This window comes from Pelodiscus sinensis, chromosome 2 (assembly GCF_049634645.1).
Source record: "Pelodiscus sinensis isolate JC-2024 chromosome 2, ASM4963464v1, whole genome shotgun sequence".
Taxonomy (NCBI): domain Eukaryota; kingdom Metazoa; phylum Chordata; order Testudines; family Trionychidae; genus Pelodiscus; species Pelodiscus sinensis.
Genome location: NC_134712.1, coordinates 213,675,309 through 213,700,448, shown reverse-complemented (window position 1 = coordinate 213,700,448; position 25,140 = coordinate 213,675,309). Strand labels below are relative to the sequence as shown.

General features: G+C 41.2%; 1 protein-coding gene across 9 annotated transcripts in view; it reads right to left on the bottom strand.

Annotated features, from left to right (window-relative positions):
• Nucleotides 1-25,007, bottom strand: part of PEX1 (peroxisomal biogenesis factor 1) — a 43,022-nt gene extending 18,015 nt beyond the window's left edge. For 5 of the 9 annotated variants that reach the window (XM_006114468.4, XM_006114470.4, XM_075922371.1 and 2 more), the window contains exons 1-15: nucleotides 24,753-25,007; nucleotides 22,469-22,615; nucleotides 20,604-20,687; nucleotides 20,276-20,390; nucleotides 19,427-20,193; nucleotides 17,303-17,422; nucleotides 14,148-14,271; nucleotides 13,757-13,866; nucleotides 12,552-12,655; nucleotides 11,054-11,186; nucleotides 6,721-6,817; nucleotides 4,697-4,867; nucleotides 2,748-2,902; nucleotides 777-966; nucleotides 376-542 (exon numbers count right to left, since the gene is read on the bottom strand). In XM_006114468.4, coding sequence (XP_006114530.2) covers nucleotides 376-542; nucleotides 777-966; nucleotides 2,748-2,902; nucleotides 4,697-4,867; nucleotides 6,721-6,817; nucleotides 11,054-11,186; nucleotides 12,552-12,655; nucleotides 13,757-13,866; nucleotides 14,148-14,271; nucleotides 17,303-17,422; nucleotides 19,427-20,193; nucleotides 20,276-20,390; nucleotides 20,604-20,687; nucleotides 22,469-22,615; nucleotides 24,753-24,875 — 2,607 coding nt within the window. In that variant the 5' untranslated portion in view covers nucleotides 24,876-25,007. The remainder of the gene's footprint in view (nucleotides 1-375; nucleotides 543-776; nucleotides 967-2,747; nucleotides 2,903-4,696; nucleotides 4,868-6,720; nucleotides 6,818-11,053; nucleotides 11,187-12,551; nucleotides 12,656-13,756; nucleotides 13,867-14,147; nucleotides 14,272-17,302; nucleotides 17,423-19,426; nucleotides 20,194-20,275; nucleotides 20,391-20,603; nucleotides 20,688-22,468; nucleotides 22,616-24,752) is intronic. The other 4 variants (XM_006114469.4, XM_006114472.4, XM_006114471.4 and 1 more) reach the window with 3 other exon arrangements.
• Between the last annotated feature and the right edge of the window lie 133 nt (nucleotides 25,008-25,140).

Genomic DNA, 25,140 nt, shown 5'->3' with positions numbered 1-25,140 from the left:
GAAAAACTTGCCAGTCTAGACACAGCCTTAGAGTATAACTCCACTATGGGTAAATTCACACTGTGGCAATCAAGCCATCAAGGGTCAATTTAGAGTGCGTAACAACTAAACTGACTACCAAACACACTCCCATCGACTCCAGTATTCCACCAGAATGAGACGCTTCGGGTAAGTCAATGGGAGAAACTACTGTCATAAAAAAAACTCTCCTGTTGACCCAGCATGGTGTAGACACTGCATAAAGTCAACCTAAGGTACACTGACTTAAGTGAACTTTACTTCCACAGGGTAGACCTGCCCTTAGTCAGCATTCCTATAACACAATGGTATGTAAAGTACGGAATCATCTGTTCCTGATTTAAAAGAAAAGGGTACCTTTGCAGGTAACTGGATGGTATCCATGAGTATTTGCTGTACATCCTTTAAGCCACCAATCCTGTCCCAGCCCAAGTCTTTAGGTTTGTGTAGGTTAATATTTCTCAGAGATGAAGGAATAAAATCTTTTAAAACTTTTTGAAAGTCTAAGGTTGACAGATTCAATTCTGTTGAAAAAACAAACCAAAAAACAAACCAAAACTGCAGTTAAAATGTATTTACCTTTATGGTGAAAAAAAAGAATATATGCATATGATATCAAAGACAACAAACCCGGTAAACACATTTAAAATGTAAACTATAGAGATACCTTTACTATAACTTATTTCTTTTGAATTATTACAAACATATACCATATGGAAGAGCTAACATAAACTAGAGATTTGGTGACTATCACATACCTTCCTTTTTGCATGCTTCCTTATTAGAAACACAGGAGTGTATGGCACGATCCACTAGCATTGTAAAATCTCTAGCTATAAATCCTTCTGTTTCCTTTGCAATATGCTGGAGATCAAGATCACAGAATCGATTTATATTGGAGCTCAATTTATTTTCTATTATGGCACGCAGTAATTCACATCTTTGCTCCTGAAAAATAAAAATACATAATAAATTTAGATGCCGTTATACACAGATATGAATTATATTAAGGCTATAAGCCTCAATTGTTTCAAATAATGAAAACAATTATCAACTTTTTATTTGGTGTAACAGTTTTGTGGCTAGTATACAAAAAATACTAACACAAATAAAAAAAACCCCTTGTTCTTTTATCTTACTTTCTCTAAGATACAATTTTAAATGACTAACTGACCACTGTAATCTCATGCCTAGCAATGATTACTTCGGAAACCTATCTTTCCATTCTATCCTGCTTATATCTGCCTCCCAAGCTCTGGAATAATTTCCAAATCAGAAACGAAGAATGAGAAATCTTAAGAACAGACCAAATCACACATTTAAAAAGTACCTGATCCTGAGAGGCACTGAGGGCAAGTCTATACTACAAGGAAGATCGACACTGCCATCGTTGACCTTCGGAGGTTGGATTTAGCAGGTGTAGTATAGACCTGCTAGATCAAACTCAAAGGGTGCCCCCGTTGACGCCACTACTACTACGCCTCGTGAGCAGTAAGGGAAGCCAACGGGAGCATTTGCTCCCATTGACCTCCTGCTGCGTAGACAGGGATTTAAGATACATGAACTCCAGTTACGTAATTTATGTAGCTGGAGCTGCATATCTTTCTTTGACCTTTCCATATAGTGTAGACCAGGCCTGAGTGTCCTCAACTACTAGGTAAAATAAAGTCTGTACTGGACATTTTCATTAGTATTTGAACATTGGTTAAAAAACAAATCTGGGTAATTTCAGATTAGAGAGTTGGTATACAACACAGTTTTTCAGTGGAAGTCTTGTCTTCTGCCACAAGTCAGCACTTAGGGTATGTCTAGACTACAGGCTTTTGTCGACAGAAGTTTTGTCGATAGATATTGTCGACAAAGCGTCTGTCGACAAAGAGCATCTAGGCTACAACCAGTTCTGTCGACAAAGCAAGCCGCTTTGTCGACATGACAGTGTAGATGCAAAGGACAGTGTAGATGCGATAACGCCTTCTGTCGACAGAATTCTGTCAACAAAAGGCATTATTCCTCATAGAATGAGGTTTACAGCCATCGACAAAACTGCTGAGTTCTGTCAACGTTATGTCGACAGAACTCAGCGGCAGTGTAGACGCAGGTATAGTTTTGTCGAAAGAAGTCCACTTTTGTCGACAAAACCCTGTAGTCTAGACACACCCTTAGAGATCAGAATGCAATTCTTGATTTTTAAATGGCTCATTTATGAAAGAGGAACAATAAGCACCATAAACTTGTGTACTATTCCAAAGTGTTATGGGCATTCTGTTACATACTAATACAAAGAGCAAATCATCTTGTTTTTCCACAGGGAACACTATACTGAATACATTGGTTGCCATTTCTTTGTACCGTTTCAATACAGCCCATTTTTTATATTAAAAGTATATATTAAATTAAGGAATTTGAAAATTAAAACAAACAAATTAGTTCCCTTTATATATTTTATAACCCCACAAAATTTGGACAAATATACATTTTAGTGAAATATCTGTTAATCTCGGGGACAGAAGACATACTCGCCACTAGGCAAACCTTTCTGTGCTTTTTTACAGAAATACTAAAAATAGCTTGTTAACGTATATAGAAAAGTTATATCACAAAAGAATTCTGAAAATCTCCCACTAGCATTGTTGTGGATTTGGTTTTATCTGAAGTTCAGCAGCATCCTCTCCTTTTTGCTTTTTGTCACAACCAACATTTTGATCAAGTTATTCAGTGATTGCATTTACCTGATCTGGAGGCTGGATATGTTTGAAGCATTGAAATACATGAGTTCCTTGAACAGAAACAAGAGAAGGATGCAGAGTATGTTCAGATTGGCTTGTCGCAATTAATGCAATCAAACTGCCCATGGAAATAACTTCTTTTATCACATCTTTCAAAACTAGATACAGAAGACATTGTTTCATGAGTTATAAAGTAATAAAAAATTATAAATTCCACATATTTTTTAATGCTGAGTATCTTTACAGTACTGGAAATATAACCTCTACTACTACATTGACTTTTATAGAAGAACTAGTATAGAACTTTTGTTGGCTAAACAAATGCATTTATTTTTCAAGGCACAATCTACTCCAATAAGAAAATACTGTCAGAAATGTTTTGCATAGGACTAAACTTGTATAGTCACTGATGATATCTTCTATCCTGTGATATTAGAGATGATTTTCTCTACTTTGAATTTTGCTGCTATATCTCAAATGAATAAAATGCAGAAAGCTGTAATTCCAACTCTCTAGCATAGTTAGAAAAAGACTGAAATCATTATATATATTATATATTTTATTTAGGTAATTTATTGTATGACTTATCATAACACAAAACACATTAAGCTGTTTTCTGTGTCAAGCCATTATGCTAAGAGTTTGGGATCAAAAGAAGTTTTGAACTATTTAGACAGATCACTAGATGTCATGTGTTGTAAAAACAATAAAGTGTATAAGCAAGATAGATTATGCTAACTTTTACAACAGTGTGTCAAGGTTCTGTTCATAAAACAAAAATGAAGTATTAAGAAATTCAAATTGTACATAACTACCGTACCCCTTTTGTACATGTAACTTGGGTGCACAGTTTTGAAAATTTAATGTCTATGAAAATTCCAGAAACTTCAAAAGGGATTGAATTTAAAACGCTGCAATTTCCCTCTGACTCTGCTTAAAAAACTGATGAGCTGCTACAGCTTATATCCTACAACAGCAGCAGAATTTAACATAGTTAAAATAATAAAATACATTGATGTTGATAATTTCATATTATATGATTTCTGCCTCCTGTACTGGAAACGTTCATGTGGAACCATTTAAGGTTGGATTAACTTTTAGAGGAAAAAATTATATGGATGATGCATTGTCCTTCAATTGAAAACTATGGTTTATAAAAAATTAAATAAAGTAACTGAGGAACTCAACAAAACGAAGCACACCAAGTAGATAAGAACATTCAGTTAAAAGAAACATTACTTGTGCATAATAATCTATATTAATACTGGTTCAAAATTCATTTGGAACTTGTAAACTGTGGCAATTTATCTGCGGTGTAAATAACATAAAATACTAAATGATCTAGGAGCAGAGGTGATGAAAACAGAACTGTCCAGACAGCTGTGATTCAGGTACAGATTGCATCTCTAAAATCCAGGATTCTCTGGTCCAGCAATATCCATAGTCCAGCATGGCCATGCACGGATGTTCTAGGATTAGACAGTCCTGGTGCCCTGCATAGGGGTGGGGGCCAGAGAGCTGGTGCCTGGTTCAGTTGGGCTGTGAGGGGGGAGCCAGGAGCCAATGTGGGGCTCAGCTGGACTGCGGGGGGGAGAGGGGGAGGAGGAGAAGGAGGAGGAGGAAGCCGGTGTGCAGTTCAGCTGGGCTGCAGGAGCAAGAGTTCAGCTCAGTTTGGCTGCGGGGGGAGGAGAGGAAGGTGTCATGTAGCTCACCTGAGCTCTGGGGAGGGGAGGTGGCACACAGGGGAAAGCTAGGAAGTGGGGGGGGATGGCCTGAAATTACTTCCCCTGGTCCAGAAAGCAGGTCCAAATTCCTCAACTGGGACCAGTTAGGTCCCGAGAGTGCTGGACTAGAGAGGTCCAACCTAAATAAGAAATTCTGAACCATATTACCTTTTTATCCACAAGAAGCAGCAGAGAAAAAATAGCCAGAAAATATTAGCATAGCATTACCATGTGCAAGTCTATAGCTCTGAATTGCTTCAGGGCTGTTCTCATGCTCTGGTGTAGATGGAACTCCAACAATGTGATCAAGATCATCCATAAGAAGAATGGATGGCTGTCTCCAGGCTGCCTCTATAAAAACTTCCTCCACTTTTTTTCGTATATTTTCTAATCTTTTTCCTAAAACAAAAATAATATCTTAGGGTACGTCTAGATTACACATTACTCTTTTGCCAGAGGGATGTAAATTAGACACTTTGAAATTGCAAATGAAGCTGGAATTTGAATTTCCTGTGTTTCATTTGCATAATTGCATCATGGTGCTCTTTTGAAAAAGTGCTATTTCGAAAGACTCAAAATAGCGCTTTTTCAAAACAGCACCATGATGCAATTATGAAAACGAGCGTGGGAAATTCAAATCCCGGCTTCATTTGCAATTTCGAAGTGTCTACTTTATATCCCTCTGGCAAAAGAGTAATGTAGTCTAGACGTACCCTTAGTAACAAAACACAGCATGAAAAAATTAAAACTCTAAGTTTGATTTATGTCTTTACACTGGCAACGCAAAGGCATAAAAATGACTCTAAATAGGCAGCTATAGATTTCCCTTGATGGTAAGAATACACATCTGTCTATGCGAACTTCCATGACTATTTATCTTCTCCCTTGGAATAGAGATAATTTTGGAGGCAAAAAGGGTAATGGTCAGACACAGCCATCCAACACAACAGGATATTTAGTTTATACAAGTTAGAATAAATTAGAACACAAGACCCATGATTATGAGAAAAGAAGATCAGTGGAAAGGTAGCAAAAGCCCTATTTGTCATCCTACCCTTTAGATGCAACATAAAATCCTTTTAAATCCACAAAATAATCTGAATGTTGGTCAACAAAGATGAATTTATAAAAGTCCTTATTGCTGGACCAAAATGCATTACAAAAAACATATAAAACATCTCCTTAAAGAAAAGCCATGCAGCCAGGGGTGGATTTACAATGAAACATACTGTGCTCTGGCATGGGCCCTCCAGCAATGCAGGGCCCCCAAGGAGGGGCAGTCCAGCACTGGGTCTGGTACCCTCTCTACCCCCCGTGCAGGGAGAGGCTGCTCTGTGGGAGGGCCAGTCCCTCTGCAAAGTGGGTTGTATGAGGGGCAGCAGAACAAGAAGGTTCCCCTGCAGGCTGCAGCTTCAGGAGAGCTGGCAAGTAGTGCGAACATGGGCTGGAAGCCTTTAGAGGAACACGAGGCAGCCGCATACAACTGGCTGGAGAAAAGCAGCGCTTTGAAGCAGGAAATCGCTGTTTCTCTCCAGTCGTTGGCTGTGTGGCTATCTAGTGCTCCTCTGAAGCCTTAGCGTTTGTGCTGCTAGCTGCCACCTGGTTAGTGGTGGCTGCCCGCAGACGAGGGTGAGAGGGGCCTATGGAGAGCCTGGGGCAGGAAGGGGGCAGGGCGCTCAGGAGGCCTATGGAACTGTGTCCCCCCTCACTTTTAGGTAGAGCAAATGTGAGTCTCTGCCCACTCCTTCAGGCCAGCCAGCACAGGGCCACTGGGGTGCCTGAAGCTGTCTTCCGCAGCCATGGAGATTATGTTATTTTTATAAATCACTCTTATCCAAAGCACTTTACAATAGTTAGCTAATGGTACAAAGAATATTTGGAAAGTTCATTAAGTTGTCCACCAAGACCTTCAGAAATTTTGAAGAGGTCAGTGGTAAAAAATGTTGGACTACAAAACAATCAAGGCACCTCACTTTATTTTCATTTACTTCTTATTACTTATAATATGGAAGGAGGATGAAGAAAAAATAATGAAAAATGGGAAGGTTGGGAAGAATGAATGTTCTTTTTTTGGCTAGGTCCGGGGGGCCACAAAAGGGAAGCTGAGCACAGGGCCCCACTAACTCCAAATGCGCCACTTAACTAGCCCAAATAAATAGCTAGGATTTACAGCAGATAATTTGAACATAATAAAATAAGCCTTTTGTATGCTTCCTTATAAATGTTTGAGTGAAATAATATTATATCCATACCTCTTAAAGTCTTACAATCAATTACTTCCACGTGAGCATCAAGTCTACCAAATGCTTCTTTGCAGATGGCCTTTGCTAATGTTGACTTTCCACTTCCCTACAAAATAAATGTTGAGTAATCTTCTAAAATAACATCCAGAATAACAGACACTGCTTCTTTCTCCAGTCTATGGACTATTCCTCAGAAAACATAGATGCTAAATAATTGGCTGGTTGTGCCTAAGATGATTTTCATTCCTTCTCACTAGTAGTATCCAGCTCTGATCCCATTAAAATCAGTGGTAAAACTCTTGGGGTTTGCCATTAAAGAATTCACCTGGAAAAGTCACTGAGAGTCAAATGTGTGAAGTGATTTTATGCAAATGTGTAAGTAAATTTTGGGGGGGGAATTCAAATAATTTAAAAATAAATGTTAAAATAACATTGAGACATAAATGTCTACATTAGGGCAATCAATTAAAAAAATAACAGAAATTAATCCCACGATTTAAAAAAATTAATCAGGATTAATTATGCTTTTAAACAGAATACCATTGATTTAAATATTTTGGATGTTTTCTAATTGTTCAAATAAATTGATTTTAATTAGAACAGAATACAAAATGCACAGTACTCACTTTGTATTTATTTTGTAATCACAAATAAAAAATAAAAGGAACAACATTTTTAAATTACTCTGATACAAGTACTATAGTGCAATCTGTTCATCATGAAAGTTTGAACCAATAAAGAAAGAATAATTATGAATTAGGAAACTCATATTTATGACATTAAGAATTGTGAACAAAAAATAAAAATTCAAATCTTTAAAGCTTACAAGTCCACTCAGTCCTACTTCTCATTTGGCTAATCCCTCAAACAAGTTTTGATATAATTTGCAGGAGATAATACTGCCCTCTTCTTATTTACAGTGTCATCTGAAAGTGAGAATGGGTGTTTGCATGGCACTGTGATAGTTGGTTTAATAATATTTTCATGTGCGAGATGCGTTAAAGATTCATGTGCCCCTTCATGCTTTAAATACTATTCCAGAAGACATGCGGCCATGCTGCTAACAGGTTCTGCTCGATAACAATCCATAGCAGAGAGGACCAATGCATGTTCAAATTCGTCATCTGAGTCAGATGCCACCAATGGAAGATTGATTTTCTTTTCTGGTAATTCAGTTTCGTAGTTTTCACACTGGAGTGTTGCTTTTTTAAACACACTTGAAAGCATGGTCAACACCTCATCCCTCTACAGGCAGTCCCCGGGTTACGTACATGATAGGGACTGTAGGTTTGTTCTTAAGTTGAATCTGTATGTAAGTCGGAACTGGCGTCAGCCGCTGCTGAAACTGATCAGTTTCAACCATGGCTGAATCTGGATGCCAGTTCTGACTTACATACAGATTCAACTTAAGAAACCCAGGCGTCCCCAAGTCAGCTGCTGCTGAAACTGATCAGCGGCTGATTCCAGGAAGCCTGGGGCAGAGCAACTCTGCCTCGGGCTTCCTGTAGTCAGTCGCTGGCCAGTTTCAGCAGCGGCTGACTTGGGGATGCCTGGGGCAGAGCAGCTGGGGTGCTGCTGGGTTGCTCCAGTAGCGCGGCTACTCGGCGCTACTGGAGCAACCCAGCAGCACCCCAGCTGCTCTGCCCCAGGCGTCCTGATTCAGCCGCTGCTGAAACTGACCAGCAGCAGCTGAATCAAGACGCCTGGGGCAGAGCTGCTGGGGTGCTGCCGGGTTGGTCCAGACCAACCCGGCAGCCCCCAGCTGCTCTACCCCAGGGGTAGGCAAGAAAAGCCTGGTCTGCTGGGGGGGGGGGCACTAGCTGCATCCCCCCCCCCAGCAGACCAGGGAGACGGGGGTGGCGGGACTGCCCAAGTCCTCCACGGCTTTGCTCCCTCTCCCTGGTCTGCTGACCTGGGAGACGCGGAGCAAAGCCGCAGAGCACACAGGCAGTGGGACAGTCCAGGTGCGCCGTGGCTGTCTCACTTCTGGCATGCTCCGAGGCTTTGCTCCCCATCTCCCTGGTCTGCTGGTCAGACCAGGGTGACGGAGAGCAAAGCCGCGGAGCATGCCCGCAGTGGGACAGCCCAAGCGCACCCGGGCTGTCCCGCTGCGGAAGTGCTCCAAGGCTTTGCTCCCCTTCTCCCTGCAGACCAGGGAGACGGGGAGCAAAGCCTTGGAGCACGCCTGCAGCGGGACAGCCCAGGCACGCCAGGGCTGTCCCACTGCAGGCGTGCTCCGCGGCTTTGCTCCTGTCCCCCTGGTCTGCTGGGGGGGGGGTCCAGCAAAGCTGCTGGACCCCCGCAGCAGACCAGGGACATCAGAGCAAAGCCGCCGCCTGGTTACCATATTACCATTAGCCCAGGCGGCGGCTTTGCTCTGGTGTCCCTGGTCTGCTGGGGGGGTCCAGCGGCTTTGCTGGACCCCCCCAGCAGACCAGGGAGACCGGGAGAAGCTTTTCTCGCCCCAGAGGACACGGGTGGCGACCCGCCGCCTGTGAGCTCCGGGGCAAGAAAAGCCCCGTTCGTAAGTGCGGATCCGACATAAGTCGGATCCGCGTAAGTCAGGGACTGCCTGTATTTTGGACAGAACTTCAGATTCTGAAACCTTGAGTTGAGTGTTATAGGTATTTTTAGAAATCTCACATTTTGCACTTTGTCAATCTGCTGCAAAAGTGTTCTTAAAATGAGTATGTGCTGGGTCATCATCTGAGACTACTATCACATAAAATATACAGTAAAACTCCGACAGTCCGGCATCCAACTGTTCGGCACCCCCAATACTCCAACATCAAAATGTCAAGTGCTCCTGACCAGCTGATTAAAAAGCCTGCCGCTCAGCACACGTGCTGGCTGTAACCAGACGGAGCATAAGGTTTGGGGGGTAGGGGGAGTGGGATAGTGTTACAGTATGGAGAAGAGCGTTTTGCTTCAGCAAAGGGGAAACGGGAGGGGGGGGATGGGAGAGGAGGATCAGGTTACAGCACAGAGGAGAGAGACACGAAGAGGAAAGGGGAGGGGAGAGGGAGGGAGATTGTGTCCTGGCCAGCTGTTAAGCGGTATAGCTGTACCGGAACTCCTGATTCTCCAGCAAATCTCATAATCCGGCACCACTTAGGTCCAAAAGCTGCCGGATTATCAGAAGTCTACTGTATATGGCAGAATGCAGATAAAACAGAAGACATACAATTCTCCCCCAAGGAGTATATTTAAAAATTTAATTAACACATTATTTTTAATGAGCATCATCACCATGGAAGCATGGCCTCCAGAATAGTGGCCAAAGCATGAAGGGGAATATAAAGTTTAACATAACTGGCATATAAATACCTTTACATTGTTTTGGTTTTGAGTGCAGTTATGTAACAAAAAAAATTTCTACATTTATAAGTTGATATTTAAGTTTATATTTATGATAAAGACTTTGCACTACAGTACTGGCAAGAAGTGAATTGAAAGATACTATTTTTTACAGTAAAAATATCTGTAACAAAAATATTAAGTGAGCACTGTACATTCTATATTTTGTGTTGCAATAGAAATCACTATATTTGAAAATGTAGAAAAACATCCAAAATAAATAATAGAATACTAATTGAAATTTATTAAGTAACACTGTGATTAATTTTTTGTATTAATCACATAAATTAACTATGATTAATCGACAGTCCTAAACTACATGGCTGTGTCTACACTGGCCCCTTCTTCGGAATAGCCATGCTAATTTAGAACTTTGGAATAGGGAAATCCGCGGGGGATTTAAATATCCCCCGCGGGATTTAAATAAACATGGCCGCTGCTTTTTTCCCGGCTTGGGGAAAAGCCGGAAAAAAGCGTCCAGACTGGCACAATCCTCCGGAATAAAGCCCTATTCCGCCAGTCTGGATGCTTTTTTCCAGCTTTTCCCCAAGCCGGGAAAAAAGCGGCAGCCATGTTTATTTAAATCCCGCGGGGGATATTTAAATCCCCCGCAGATTTCCCTATTCCAAAGTTCTAAATTAGCATGGCTATTCCGAAGAAGGGGCCAGTGTAGACACAGCCCATGTGTTTGAAGGGTATAAACACAGGGTGGACTAGTCTTCCAAAGCAAATGATGGAAACTCCAGTATTAGCGATATTTAAAACACAGATGGTACAAAACACTAAAGTGTAACAGAGGAAATGATCCTGCATTGGCAGGGAGGTGGACTAGTTAATCCAACAGTTCTTTTTCAGCTCTATTCTCCGATTCTTGGTAGCAAAAAAGAAACAGGTTTACAATGCCAGTTGGAGTATTAAAATTAATTTAGTGCAAGAAAACTCATATATTTTTGGCATACAGATAAAGAAAATTGTAGAAATGCACCTTTGCTCCTGTTAGTAGGATAGCTCCACTGCGCAGTCCCACAGCTATGGTTGCTAGCTTTTGGGACAAAGGGCGCCCCAAGAGGCTGTGGGTTATGTGCTCAAAGGCTGACGTTCCTAGTTTATCCACTCCTCTGCAAAGTAAGGCAAAACAAATAAATAAAACTTTGGACAAATTAGGGATATCTCAGTACATTTAATCTAGGTAATAAAAACTGCTTATATTTATAATGCCATGCTTTCCATACTGAAATATCCCATGGTGCTTCAAATGTTCAAGAAAAACGATGACCCATGTCGGTTAGATGCCATGGAAACACTGCAGAAGTGGCTTAAAGGGGCATAACTAGCCCTTGCAGAATATCCCCATCATGCATGAAGAATCACTGTAACAGCTCAGAATGAATCCTCTCCCTATAATGTGTCCAGGCACAGGGGACGTGTCCAAGAGTGTAATTCAGGAGAGGGAACAGCCAGAGCATTCTAATACTTTGGCTGTTAAAAACTGGTGTAATAGCCTACAGAGAGCTACAAACTGACATAAGTCAGAGCAGCCTGGGAACATTGAAGGTCCTTGAGCTGGGCTAGAATTAGGGAAGCACAAAAGTGGCACAAAGCTACTTTTTTGTTCATTTCCTTCCCTAAACTGTGAATCACTTTTAACCTGACAGAACACCTTCAACATTCACAAACAGTCAGGCTATCAGTTTTTGGGTATGTCTAGACTGCACCCCTCTGTTGGCAGAGGGATACAGATTAGGCAGGTCGATATTGCAAATGAGGCAGGGATTTAAATATCCCGTGCCTAATTTGCATAAAAATGGCCACCGCGTTTTGCCGACTCAGCACTTTGCCAGAAAAAAGCGGCAATCTAGAGTGCGATCTGTCGAGAAAGAAAGCCTTTTTCGACAGATCCCTTATGCCTCCTGCAAGGAGGTTTACAGGATCTGTTCAAAAAGGCTTTCTTTCTCCACAGATCCCCCTCTAGACTGCCGCTTTTTGCCAACAAAGTGCAGAGTTGGCAAAAAGCGGCAGCCATTTTTATGCAAATTAGGCACAGGATATTTAAATCCCTGACTCATTTGCAATGTCGACCTGCCTAATCTGCATCCCTCTGCCGACGGAGGGATGCAGTCTAGACATACCCTTCGATTTCAATTTACAAAAAAGAATTCAACAGTATAGTGCCCCTTAATATTATGAAAGCCCCTGACTGCGGAAAGAGTGCATCACTTCAGTTGAGCCAGTAATCCCATTGATTACAATAAGGATACTTACAAGAGCAAAATAAAAGTTGTAAATAAGTAAGTGATTATATGGTAAGGTTCCAATTGTTGTGTTAGCCTAAATTCAAAGAGATCTATGATCACATTTTCCCAGAATTATTAACAGCTGGTTCAATTTTCCAGAATCTGTGTATCTTCTAATATTTCTAGCATTCTTTTTGAATTCTTATCCTCTTTTTTCTTCCCATAATTGATATTGTCAAAATATCTCACCCTAAACTGTTAAGTTTGCAGAAAGGAAGGATCTGGACAGTATCATGAATAGTAGACTGTGTGCTGGCATCATCAGTTTTTGTAGACAACGGATGTATAAGAACCTTTAAACAAAAATAAAAAGTGAAATATATATTTACAAAAGAAAAGTGCAAAATTGATTTGCAGCTTTTTGGAATCTGAAGAGAAAACAACACATTTTCTACACTTGCACGAAAGACTCACATTTTAATAAAAAGGGATAGATGAAAGCTTCATTTAAATTAGCTAAAAAGGGTAACTATCTCCCAGTGATCCAAATAATGTATAAGGGCCATTTGGATACTAATGCTAACGTATGCCTAATATGACTAATTTTGGGCAAAGTCTTCTGATAATGATGTGGGTCTGTGGCAGTAGTAATAAGGACAAACTTCTATTTTACTTTTAGTGAACATGATCGCAGAGCAACAGAACAGTTTTCTTCACTGCTGCTATTGTGCAATGGCATCTGTATAGAAAAAATAGCTCAAGACCAATAACAGTGGAGGTATGTTAACACTGGAGATTCAGATCTTGTCTTAAGTAGTTTACAAATGGGCATGCTTGCCCAAAGAGACTGGGGGAAAGTGCTGAGAGGGAGAGACTCCAGGACACAGAAGCAGTAGAGAGGGAGCATGGTCTGAACTGGGACAGATGAGGGCTGCTTTCCGTCCAGGCATCTGATGTGAGCATCCTCAGCCATGGCCACTCGCAGCTCCTATTGACCGCGGTACACTATTCCTAACCAGTGGAAACTGTGGAAAGTGGCGTGGGCAGGACCACAACTTTCTGAAGCTCCCATTGGTCAGGAATGGAGAACCACAGCCACTCGGAACTACCTCTGGCTATACCTTTGGACACTCAGATAAACAAAGTGTCTCACGGCCAGCTAGCGGCTTTCCCTTACAAGCCATGACCCAAAGTTTGAAAACACCCAGACTACAGAATTCAGGACATTGCTACAGAATTTAGTTCCAAAATACCATGGACTATGTGACATCTTATCAATGCCTCATGCTATCTAATAATATGTGAGATGTGCATATATAGCGATGAACATAGGCACTACAACATTAATTAATTTAATAATTGAATCAGACACATATGATATACGGTTAATTATATTTTTCACCAAACGTAACAGAATTTAAGTTACTTGATACCTGATACTATGTGATATTTACTTGTATATTTGTCTTCTGCAGCAAACCAGGACCCAACATAAAAATATTCTCTGCTTTGTTTTCTTCAGTGGGAGAAGGATGTACTACACTAACGACAAACTCTTCCATCCCTGTGGAAACATACACTGAACAACTATTAAGATTTCAAATTAACTCTATTTTCTTCAGCACAAGATGAATCCAGCAATATATTTTTAAAAAATAAACATAATCTAAAATGAATTAAACTAAGATCACTGCTAAAAACCAACTTGCATCTAACATTTAAATGGAAGAAAGTATCTATTTTGTTCTTCAGTACACAAATACCATTAAAAATGTTGCCTAAAGAGACGTCATAATGCAGAGTGAATACAGACGTTGCCATAGCAGAGAAAATAATTTTCCTTACCTTCTTTAACATCTAGTTGTATGTAGTGCATGTCTGTCATTATCCAAGGAACATCAACAGTAGTGGTATCCTGCAACCATGAACTAAAAGCAGATTTTATGTCATCTTCACTTATGTCTTTATGCTAAACAGGAAAATGAAAACAATGGGAATATTATTTTATTAAGACTATTCCCTTAAAAATTATAATCTTCAGCACAGGTGGTATTTGTTCCTAATGGTAGCTTATAAGCTTTAATGGCATTGTTCATTCATAACCCTAGGTCCAACAACCTATCTATGTTAGGTAAACATACAACTGTCACCAAGATGCACAATTGTGAATCTGTTTATCCACACAAAATACTTAGGAGGCAGGGAAGTTCTATTATTCCCATTTCACAGACAGGAAACCAGGTAAAGAGAGATTAAATAACTTAACCAAGATCATACACAGTATCTGAGGCAAAGCAGGGAATCAGAACTGTAACTCCTGAACTCCATGTTAGACCCTTAACTACTGGAGGATCCTTCTTCTCAAAGGCAAGGGAAATCTTTTTTGGGGAGGAAGCTCTGTTCAGAGGATTTCTATCATATTATTCACCTAATTTTCAATCTTTGTCTTTGCTTCCTTTGGGAACTAAAACCACTTGAGCTGAAGTAGAAAAGAAAGGGAAAATTGCATATTAAATGTATAGAAGATTAAAGAAATATAAAATAATTTTATGTGGTTTACTGCCTTCATAATATTTATTTTACATATAGGTACAAAAGCCACATTTAATTACTACTTAGTTCAGCAAACCACTCAGACACACCATGCAATCAACTATACACAAAAAATATATGTTAAACTGATAAGTTTTCAACTGTGGTGTATTTCAAAATATCGTAAAAATCAAAACACAATTCAGTCTCTTTGTGGATAAAGAACACCACATGCATATGAAAAGTCTGTGCCCACTACAGAATAGTACTGTATGGAGCAACTAAAGTGAAAAATGACTACACAACTGTAATAACGAAACAAACATACTGTATATAATGAACTAACCCCGAGAAGAAACATCTGCCTTGTGTAAGAGCAGCTGTGGGTGGACAGTGAGAGTTGACATTACAGTAAACTTCTGATAATCCAGCACCTTTAGGACCTAGGGGGTGCCGGATTTTCAGATATGCCGGACTATCGGAAGGGGGGGGGCTATGAGGAGTCTGGGGTGGAGTAGGGGGGATGAGCCCCTCTGCGCTGCGGGACCAACCCGGCAGCACCCCAGCTGCTCTGCCCTAGGCGTCTTCAAGTCAGCCACTGCTGAAACTGACCAGCGGCTGACTCCGGGAAGCCCAAGGGGCGGTGCTACGGAACCAACCCGGCAGCACCCCAGCTGCTCTGCCTCAGGTGTCCCCAAATCAGCCGCTGCTGAAACTGACCAGCGGCTGACTCGGGGAAGCCAGGCGCAGAGCTGCCGCTGGTCAGTTTCAGCAGCAGCTGAATCGGAGAAGCTGGGGGCAGAGCAGCTCCAATTGTCCGGCTGCCCGGAGCACTTTTGGGTTCCAGATGATGCTGGACCATTGGATGCCGGACCACTGGAGTTTTACTGTAAATAGATTTTTTGTTGGCATAGGTTTGCAATGAGAATAGGTGTGGCTCAGCTGAGGGAGGACAGAAGGGTTCAAATATTTACTTAATTATTAAATTTCTGGCAGAAGGAAAAAGAATCAAAGATAATTCTGAGTTGAAACTTAAACCATCAAATTAAAATGTATTAATATGACTTAGCTATCTTGTTTAACAACTCTCCCTAGGTATTGCTAGCTAGCAGAGCTTAAAAGTTTCTTCTGAAAGAAGTCTTAGGAAGGAAGTTTCAACCTCAACATTGGGTTTCTTTGCCTTTTAAAGCTGACTATACTTATTCACACCAGCTGAGAATCTGGTCCAATATTTCTTCTGTAATTCACTTTTATTTTTAATGGTATTCCTATCTATGTGGATCCTTGTCAAGGAAAAAATGTTGCTTGTGTCCTTAGCTGAAGTGAGAACTATATTATTCTTGCTGTGTAATACTTTATAATACAGCATTATGTAATTATGTACAACATTCACAATACAATTTTGGGACTTGGCCATGTAAACCCTTGACAACATATCTGAATAACCTGTGACTTCTCAGGCATCACAAGCATATATATTTGCAGGATTTGCCTCATACTATAGAGCAATATTTTAAAATGTCAGCCTACACTTTACAGAATGAATGATTTTATTTATAAAATACACAGCCAGCACCAGGTGCTCTGGCTCCTGCATATAATGAGAAATATCTAGTAACATTATGAACATGGAAAATGCCGACGTGTTAAGCAGGAGAAACTATGAAAGAAGACATATTTTCACATGTGATTTGAAAATGTCTGGTGACTTGATGAAGTTGTTACTACTATATACTATTGATCTAGTGTTTAAAGGATACTTATAAGTTCTACTCCTCAACCACTGTATGGTCTTGGATAAAGCACTGTATTTTCATAAAACAAAAAAAACCCTGATAGAAATGTAGCCGTGTTAGTCTGGGGTAGTTGAAGCAAAATGCAGGACAATGTAGCACTTTAAAGACTAGCAAGATGGTTTATTAGATGATGAGCTTTCGTGGGCCAGACCCACTTCCTCAGATGAAATACTTTCTTCCACTATTTGATCTGAGGAAGTGGGTCTGGCCCACGAAAGCTCATCATCTAATAAACCATCTTGTTAGTCTTTAAAGTGCTACATTGTCCTGCATTTTGCTCCAAAAAAAACCCTGTATTCAATAAACTATAGAATGAGTACTGTAATACTTCCAAAACACAAAAAGGTATTATGAGGTTTAATTACTTGGCATTTATAATCCTGGGAAGAAAGTATGAAGTAATATTACTATATAAAGTTTCATTTATGTAGATGATACAAGTATCTCACTGGTTCAGATATGACGTTAAATAATAGAAAAATGTAATTACTTGAAAAGAAATTGCATGGAATAATCTATCCTTGAAATATTAGTCTAATTCAATTTGAAGCTCCCACAATATCACCTTACAAATAAAAAACAAAACAATACTGATGAACCTTAACCAGAGAACAACAATTATTGCTTAAACATATGCAAAATGAATGAATGATACTAAGAATGTCAACTCACTAAATTCCTTTGGGGTTGTAATCTAAGAGATGCTGGAGTTTTAGGGACCAATTCCAGAGATTTCATTCTGACAGTTGCATGCATTTCTATATGCATTCTCTTCCTCAAGCCATCTGGAATCTGGAATATACAAATTTAAAACAAAAGGTAAAGAGAAAATATATGGTCACAGCAAAATTGGTTAAATCTCCAACAAGTAGCTTTACATTCCATGGAAGTGTATACGTCAATGACAGCATTTCCATTACAGCTGATCATCAGCTTGACCTGATTAGTTATAATTTGCCAAAGAATGTAAGGAGAAACGTATCTATTGCTAGTTGTATTCAAATCCTCTTTTCTCACTCTCCCTCCTCCTAACTGTCCCTTTTGTTCTTTGTGGAAATAGTTGTTAAAACTTGTTAACATACATTAACATCTTTAGAAGCAAACAATTAAGTGAGAAAAAGAGCGAGGGGGAAAAGAAAAGTCTGCCTACATAGTAATACCATATAACTTATAAAAGTTTATGCCTATTCTAAAAATGCTTCAGTTTTAATAGCCATTTGGTAAAGTTCCTTTTTTAAAATACAATATTGTTTGTTTTACCAGCAATGCATTTGATAGTTGATTTATGTGTGTTATATACATAGACAAAGAGGCAGTCTTGCAGCTGAAGTCATTTGACTTAGCTAATGAAAATGTAATGATCTAGTAATTTTGAACATTTTAAAAAGTCTGCATATGTTTTTGTAAATTAAGATATAACAGTAGTGCACCTAAAATTACAATTAAATACATCCTATTTAGTATTTGATTCCAAATATGCTAAAAGAATCTGAGCAGTAAGAATGTGGGGCTTTCCCCATAGAACAAAATAAAATACATAAATAAATAAATAATACTTAGCTCTTATACAGCTACTTTCAACCATTGACCTCAAAGGTGGGTAAGATTAGAAAACTGAGGTACTGAAAGGTGAAGTGACTAGCTCCAGGTGACGCAGGAGGCCAGTGGCTAAGCCAGTGATAAAATTCAATTTTCCCTCCTTTATTTAAAATATATTTCCCTTAAGCCCTATTATAATTTAAGAGACTTCCTAAATTGAAACAGCTCACAAATGAGGAGTCTATTGTTACCAAGAATCAGTACAGTAAGTCATTTTAGCAAGTAGCACTTGAGGGTCTCAGCTGACATAAAAAACTGATGTCTACAAGAGATGGCTGTAATGAGTCTGCTATTGGCTGGTATTCTCATTCTCACTGAAAAGGATGATGAATTGGTGGGAACACTGCCAAAAACCAAACCAAAACCCCACAGCACTGATCTCAATTGACTTGGGCTCTCAGTGCTTGTGCTATTTTGCCAAAAAACACCACCACAGACATCCAGATATTCCCTTTCGGGCTCTATTTTTAGCCATGCAGTGTGAGCACTGTGAGCCTAAATCAGCTGTCCTGGGCTTTGAAATTCATAGCTGTTTTTCTTTAGTTCATCTGCAGTATATATGTACCCTGAGATCCAGCTGGAAAGTCCTATTAAGGTTTCAGTGTCTTAACTGTGAATTAATTTTTATTAACATAAAATAATTTGTATTAAACTAACTTTTTAAAAATAATTTCTTTAATGAAAGTTTTAAAAAAATATTAAAATCACATACCAATTGTACAAGGCTGTGATAGCTGATACCATCACTTCCCATTCTGTTGAAAGCTGAAGGTCGAACACATCAGAGAGGCACGATTATCTGATATAACCACATACCTTGTTCTATGTTGAAAATATCCATGTTACGTTCTCTGGAATACTACAGCTATCAGTAGATTGTTCAGGCTCTCAGTACAAATAGCTCACAAATTACAGAAAATCATTAAAAAAATGCTGGGGAATTTTTTTCATTTTTTGCTATAGAATTGCCACAGAGCTCTGGAGATGCTGTACATTTCAGAGGACTACTGCTAGATGTGAGTAATCCAGAACAGGAAAACTTAGCAAAGAACAGCTAAACTTGATATTATCTACTTTATTTTAATCTACCTTACTTTAAAAATTGTTTACAAAATTTACGCTCTACAATTTTATATGAATCAAGCAACCCCAAAATTATTTAATAAAAAACCCAAAAGCAACTGTGTTCAGACTAACCCAGACTCTTCCAACATGCATGGCTTCCACACTGTTATATTTTATGGCACTCTCTAGGTCTTCAAATCCATTCCATACTATCTGCACAACATAGCTCTCACTGGATTCTTGATTGATATTAAAGCCAGACTGTCTTCTGTCTTCTGGGCTGGGCATTTGATTTTGCTTCTCAAATGGCAGATTCTGCTTTGCTTCTTGATGCCGTTGCCTTGGGGAGCGAAGCTTACTAATCTTCCCATAAGTCACTTTAATATTGGGATCTAAATCAATAAACTGCAGGTTCCATGGAAAAACATGAACAGCATTTTTCTGATAAGTATATGTGGCTGATGTGCTCTGTACACTAGGAGGCTGGAACTGACATACTCTGAAAATAGAGTCCATGTGAATCAAGTTTAATAACTCATCTTTGAACACACCTATTTCACTTGTACCACAGGAATTCTCCTGTTTCTGCTCAGGAGAGCGAGAGAAAATGCTCCCGATAAAATTCCATACGTTTGGCAGGACACTTGACCCATATATCTCTTTTGAATCTGGCTTACAGTGTTCAATGACACCTGCATTTAAATGAGGTTCTTTGGCAAAAGGTTGCTTTATTATTTCTTCTTGATCCATGTTACTTTTAATAACTCTTTCATGTAAAAAGTCATTTTTTGAGGAAGGCAAATTGGTGGCTTTTTCTTCAAGTTGGCGTGTTTTGGGGCATACCAAAAGTTGTGTATGAGGTTCTAGCCTCCCATAAGGAGCAGGAGGCTTTAGTGTACCTGTAATTAAACAAAAATAATCAATACATTTACCCACCTGTGCTAAAAGTTCCCTGTAGCATGAAAGGCCTCCATCACTTACCAATTTGAATGTAAATATGAGTATGCTGCTCAACCCACACTGGGAAGATGGCTTTTGGAAATACTATTCGAATCTGGTCAAGAAGATGCCTTTCAAGAGAGGAAGCATGCAGCTCCTAAGACAATTTTGCAAAATTAGGAATCAAATATTTCAAATTACATCCTGCATTTGTTTTAAGATACAATCCATGTATCCCTATATAAAATCAAATTTGAATCAAATATACAAGCAACATACAACACCCATGCATGGACCAGGTTGTGGGAGGGAAAAAAAAACACTTATCGAGAGTAACAAAGAGATGAGAGCAATTTAAAAATGTTATTACCAGTATTTCCCAATCATCTGCTGAGAGGGGTTCCACTTCTACTTGCTGACAGGATACGGCTTGGGAGCATGGCTCAAGGAATATCTGGCAGACAACAACACATTAAAAATGTTTAGCCTCTGATATTTACATAAAGAACATGTTCAATATTTAAGTAACATGAAAGAATTAAGTCCAATTCACTGTACACTTTGGATGATTAAGATTACTTGCCGTTTTAATTATATTAGCTAAACCACTTAACCAAAAATTGAAGTATCACTATTACTCCTGAAGGAATTCTGAACCAAAACAATAAAAATTCTGTCCCAAAACAGAAAAATTCTGCTCACATTTTAAAATTCTGCACTATGACTCAGGAGGTGGCATCCAACTACAGAGTCAGCAGCCTCAACTGAACTCTCCATCAGCCAGGTAGCTCTGCACTTGCTGAAATTAGGGATGTTAAAACGCGTTTATTTGTGTAAACGTGTAACTGCTGAAATTTTCAATGGATACATGTTTATGGAGGGATGGGAGGAGAAAGGCGGGAGCTGTCCCCCCAGCCATGCTATTGCCTCAGATACAGAGGCAGCAATGTGGGGAGTAGGGCTTAAAAGTCAGCTCCCTGCAAGCAATGGCTCCTGCCTCTCCTCCAGCCTGCACTGATGCCTCTGTGGGAAGCAGCTGTGTGTGTGGGGGGGGTGGGGGGGGGGGGGGCAGGGGCGGGAGAGAAAGAGAGAAGGCTTGAAAGCCGGCTCCCTGCACATACCAACTCCCGACTGCCCCTCCATCCCCACACTACTGCCACTGATACAGTGGGGGTGGGGTCTGCATGTGACCAAGAGGGTTAACTGATGAGCCCAGGCTTATCAGTTAACTGTGTACTTGGATACGCAATCACATTAGGGATGTTAAATATCAAGTGAATTGACTAATCAAATGCTCGATATATTTTGCATCGACTATTTGATTAGTTGATAGGGCACCTCTGCCTTTGAAGTATAGCAACAGCCCTTAAGCTGTTGCTACTCTTCAAAAGCTAAAGTGCTGTGTGGAGCCTGGGGTCAGCTGGGGATTCGCCCGGTGACCCCGGGCTCCATGCAACGCTGTTGCTTTGAAATGCTGCATGCAGCCTGGGGACACCCCAGCTGGCCCAGTCTCCATGCAGCATTGCCGCCTGGAGCCCAGGGTCTGGCCCCACGCTCCACGTGGTGCTGCTGCTTTGAAGTAACCCCTTCTCTTCCTCCCCTTGCTGCTTCTTTCTGAGAGAGGCAGCCAGGTGGGAGGAAGCAATTAGACGACTAGCCTGTAGACTATCCAATAATCATTTATCAGACAGTTGACTAATTGTTCACATTCCTAAATCGCATTCCTAGCAGAAATGCCCCCAACACAGTGGCAAATATCCTCCATACTCCCCCCCCCCCATACCTTGCTTCTGTTTGGGGGAGCATTGGGGGAGCAATGCCTCCCCCAAACTACATCCATGGACATCCCCAGACCAACTACTCCCAGTGCCAAATACCATGCAGTTATGTGACCACACTCTTGCAGCTTCCCTTTGCTTCCCTGTGATTTTGTGCGGGAAAGCTTAGGCATGGGTTAAAGAATCTGAATTCTGTGATGCTCAATAATGCAGAATTCCCCAATTCCCTCAGAAGTAAAACATAGCTGTTGTGGTATGCTTAGGATATAGATGTCCTATAGTGAACACAACAGATACAAAGTGAAAAGAAATAGCAGCATCAATAATATTGCTGCATTCAGTCCCAGTGAGGACAGTGGGGATCTGTCTGCCTGCATGGAACAGGCTGCACAATTGGAACCTAAATGAAAGCATTATTTCTTCCAGAAATTTTGTTTAAAAAAAGTGCATTCCAAACCTGTTCTCCTTCTGCAATGCCAAGTTTCTCTGCTAGGTGTCTGTTAATTTCAGCAATATTTTCACCATGGTGATTACGATGTCTAATTTCCATCCAACTCAAAAATATAGGCTGGTAACCCAAGGAGATTTTCACAGCTTGGCCCTGCTGATTTCAGACAACAAAATAACATTAATAGAAAACAATGTAAATAAAATTATACTCCACAAATACTGCTTGTTCTCATTAACAGTATAGACAAAACCTGACATTTGATTACAAAATGAAGAAATGCGGTTTGTTCCTGGATTTGCCATGCTTTCTTTTAACAAATAATGTAGCATCTTAGCACAAGACAGAAATACACTGTAATACACTGAATCATTGAAAATCTGAATACGACACTCCATGCCGGTGCAAAGATCTGCCTATCTATCTCTGATTTGATCACTGGGGCCTTGCTTTGATGGATACTAGAAACATAAAGTAACGAAGGTAGAGATTTACACACACAAAAGGTTACGAACCCGTTTGGTACCTCAATATATGCATCTTCTTGGCTCTTTATTGTTTTAAAGATTAATTTAGATTCTATCAAGTTATTGTTAAGAGTGTGGAAAATGTAAAAGAAGGGGATATTAGGAGGGAATTGGATGAGTATAGGCAGATTGTGTATCATTAGGAATCAGGGATAACACTCCATGGTACAATTTTTTGGGGGAAGGAGACAAGCAGGGGTTGTATCATGTATATGTATCAAAAATATATGACACTGCATTTGTTTTGTTTCACTGGACAAGTCAACTAGAGTTGAAGACAACTCTACAGAAAGTGGCATATCTTACGTCCCTTTGGCTAGCCGGACAAAGTGAGAGACTGTCTCAGCTTCCGAGGCACCGGTACCCAAAGCCCATCGGTGAGGTCCAAATTGCTGTGCTTTGGAGCAGTCTTAAATACAGTTTTCTTGCCTTGTTTGGCAGTATGGAAATTTCCAGGGGTTATTCATTACTTGCTGATGTAGGGCTCGGCTGTTAGTTATCCATCTGGTTCTGATTTTGTTCTACTTGTTCTTTGGCCTTGTTTAAGTGATCAGTGCATTAGAGTAAACAGGATTGTTTATGCGTTCTTGCCCTTTACCCTCGTTCTTGCTATACTGGCAACAATGCTTATCTTAAATGGCATATGTTCCCAAAAACATGCTTCTGGCTCATCAGATATGGGGGAAGGGGTAAGAATGCAGGCCTCACACCCCTAAACTTACATGTACAAAACTCTTCCGCAATTAACTCCTACACCCTGCAGCAGGTGGAGAGGCTGCTCCAACCAGCCATAGCTGTGCTGTGGGCGGCTGGCTGCTCTCCACACCAATTAACGGGTTAACTGATAAGCATGCCAGTAAAGCAATGCTTATCAGTTAATTGGTTAACTTTTTACACCTCTAGATCAGGGGTCTTGTGAGGCAGTCGATTCAAAGTGAATCACTGGCACTGGGGCCACCATGAAAACTTACTGGCATTGTGAGGACATTGTGTGTTGGTGCTGGTGGTAGTAACGAATTACTGGTATTGCAGAGAGTGTCATGAAGAGATGCTAATACTGGGGGCATCACTAGCATTAGCGGACATAGTGAGGAGATGTTAACATTGGGGGCACTGCAAGCAGCGTGGGTGTAACTGGCATGGAAAGGGAGCAATGCAAAGGGGCTAGTATCAGAGTCATCACTGGCCTCAGGGGTTGTGAGGAGGTGCTGGTAGTTTTGCTAGCATTAGGGGCTGTTGTGAGGAAATGGTGGTATTGGAGGCATTGCTGGCTTTGGAGGCATTACTGGCTGAGAGGGCACTGGTGTGAGGGGAGTGTGATAAAGTGCTGGCATCAGAGGAGTTGCTGTCACTGGCGAGCACTGAGGGGCGCCACTGGCGAGCACTGAGGGGCGCCACTGGCGAGCATGGAGGGGGAGCACGATAAGGAAGTGCTGGTGATGGGATGTCGCTGGCAGTGGGGTAATCGGTGGTATGTGAGGAGATCTGGCAGGGGGTGTCACTGCATCACTGGCATTGGGGGGAGGGAAGCGGCGAGAGAACGGCCTGGCGTTAGGATGGCAGGGGGCGGGGTCTAACGGACCGGGGGAGCGGGACTGAAGCGATGTCACCGTAGCCCTGAGGGGGATGCTGGCGAGGAGGGGTGAAGCCATGAAAGTTAGAGGGGCGCCTCCCAGTCCCTCCCGCATGCTGGTGGGGAGAGGGGCGGGGCTCTGCCACGATCCGCTCCGAGGGTCCCATCGCCCAGCCGGGGCCCGCCCCAGTACCTGCTGCAGGCGAAGGTGGGAGGCCAGCGCAGGCGGCAGGTGCAGGAAGCAGTCCCGGGTGCCGCTGAAGGCGACAGTCACAGCAGCGCCCCCCGCGCCTCCGGGGTAGCCGCTGCCCCACATCGCCCCGGCCGCACCCAGCCGCGGCGCGCCCCGGCAGCATCGAGCGGCCGCTCCGCACTCAGGGAGCGTTACCCCGTGTGGCCAGAGAGAAGGAAGCACGAGCCCTCAGTACTGGCCCCTACCCTCCAGCAACATTGGTACGGCCCGCCACAGGCCAATGAGCGTGCGTGCCCCCTTCGCCCGCTTTCTCTGATTGGCTGTTCTCTCGAGGGATTCTGCAGGTGCTGTCTGGTCAGCCCAAATCTCTCCTGCGCGTCCCCGCCCG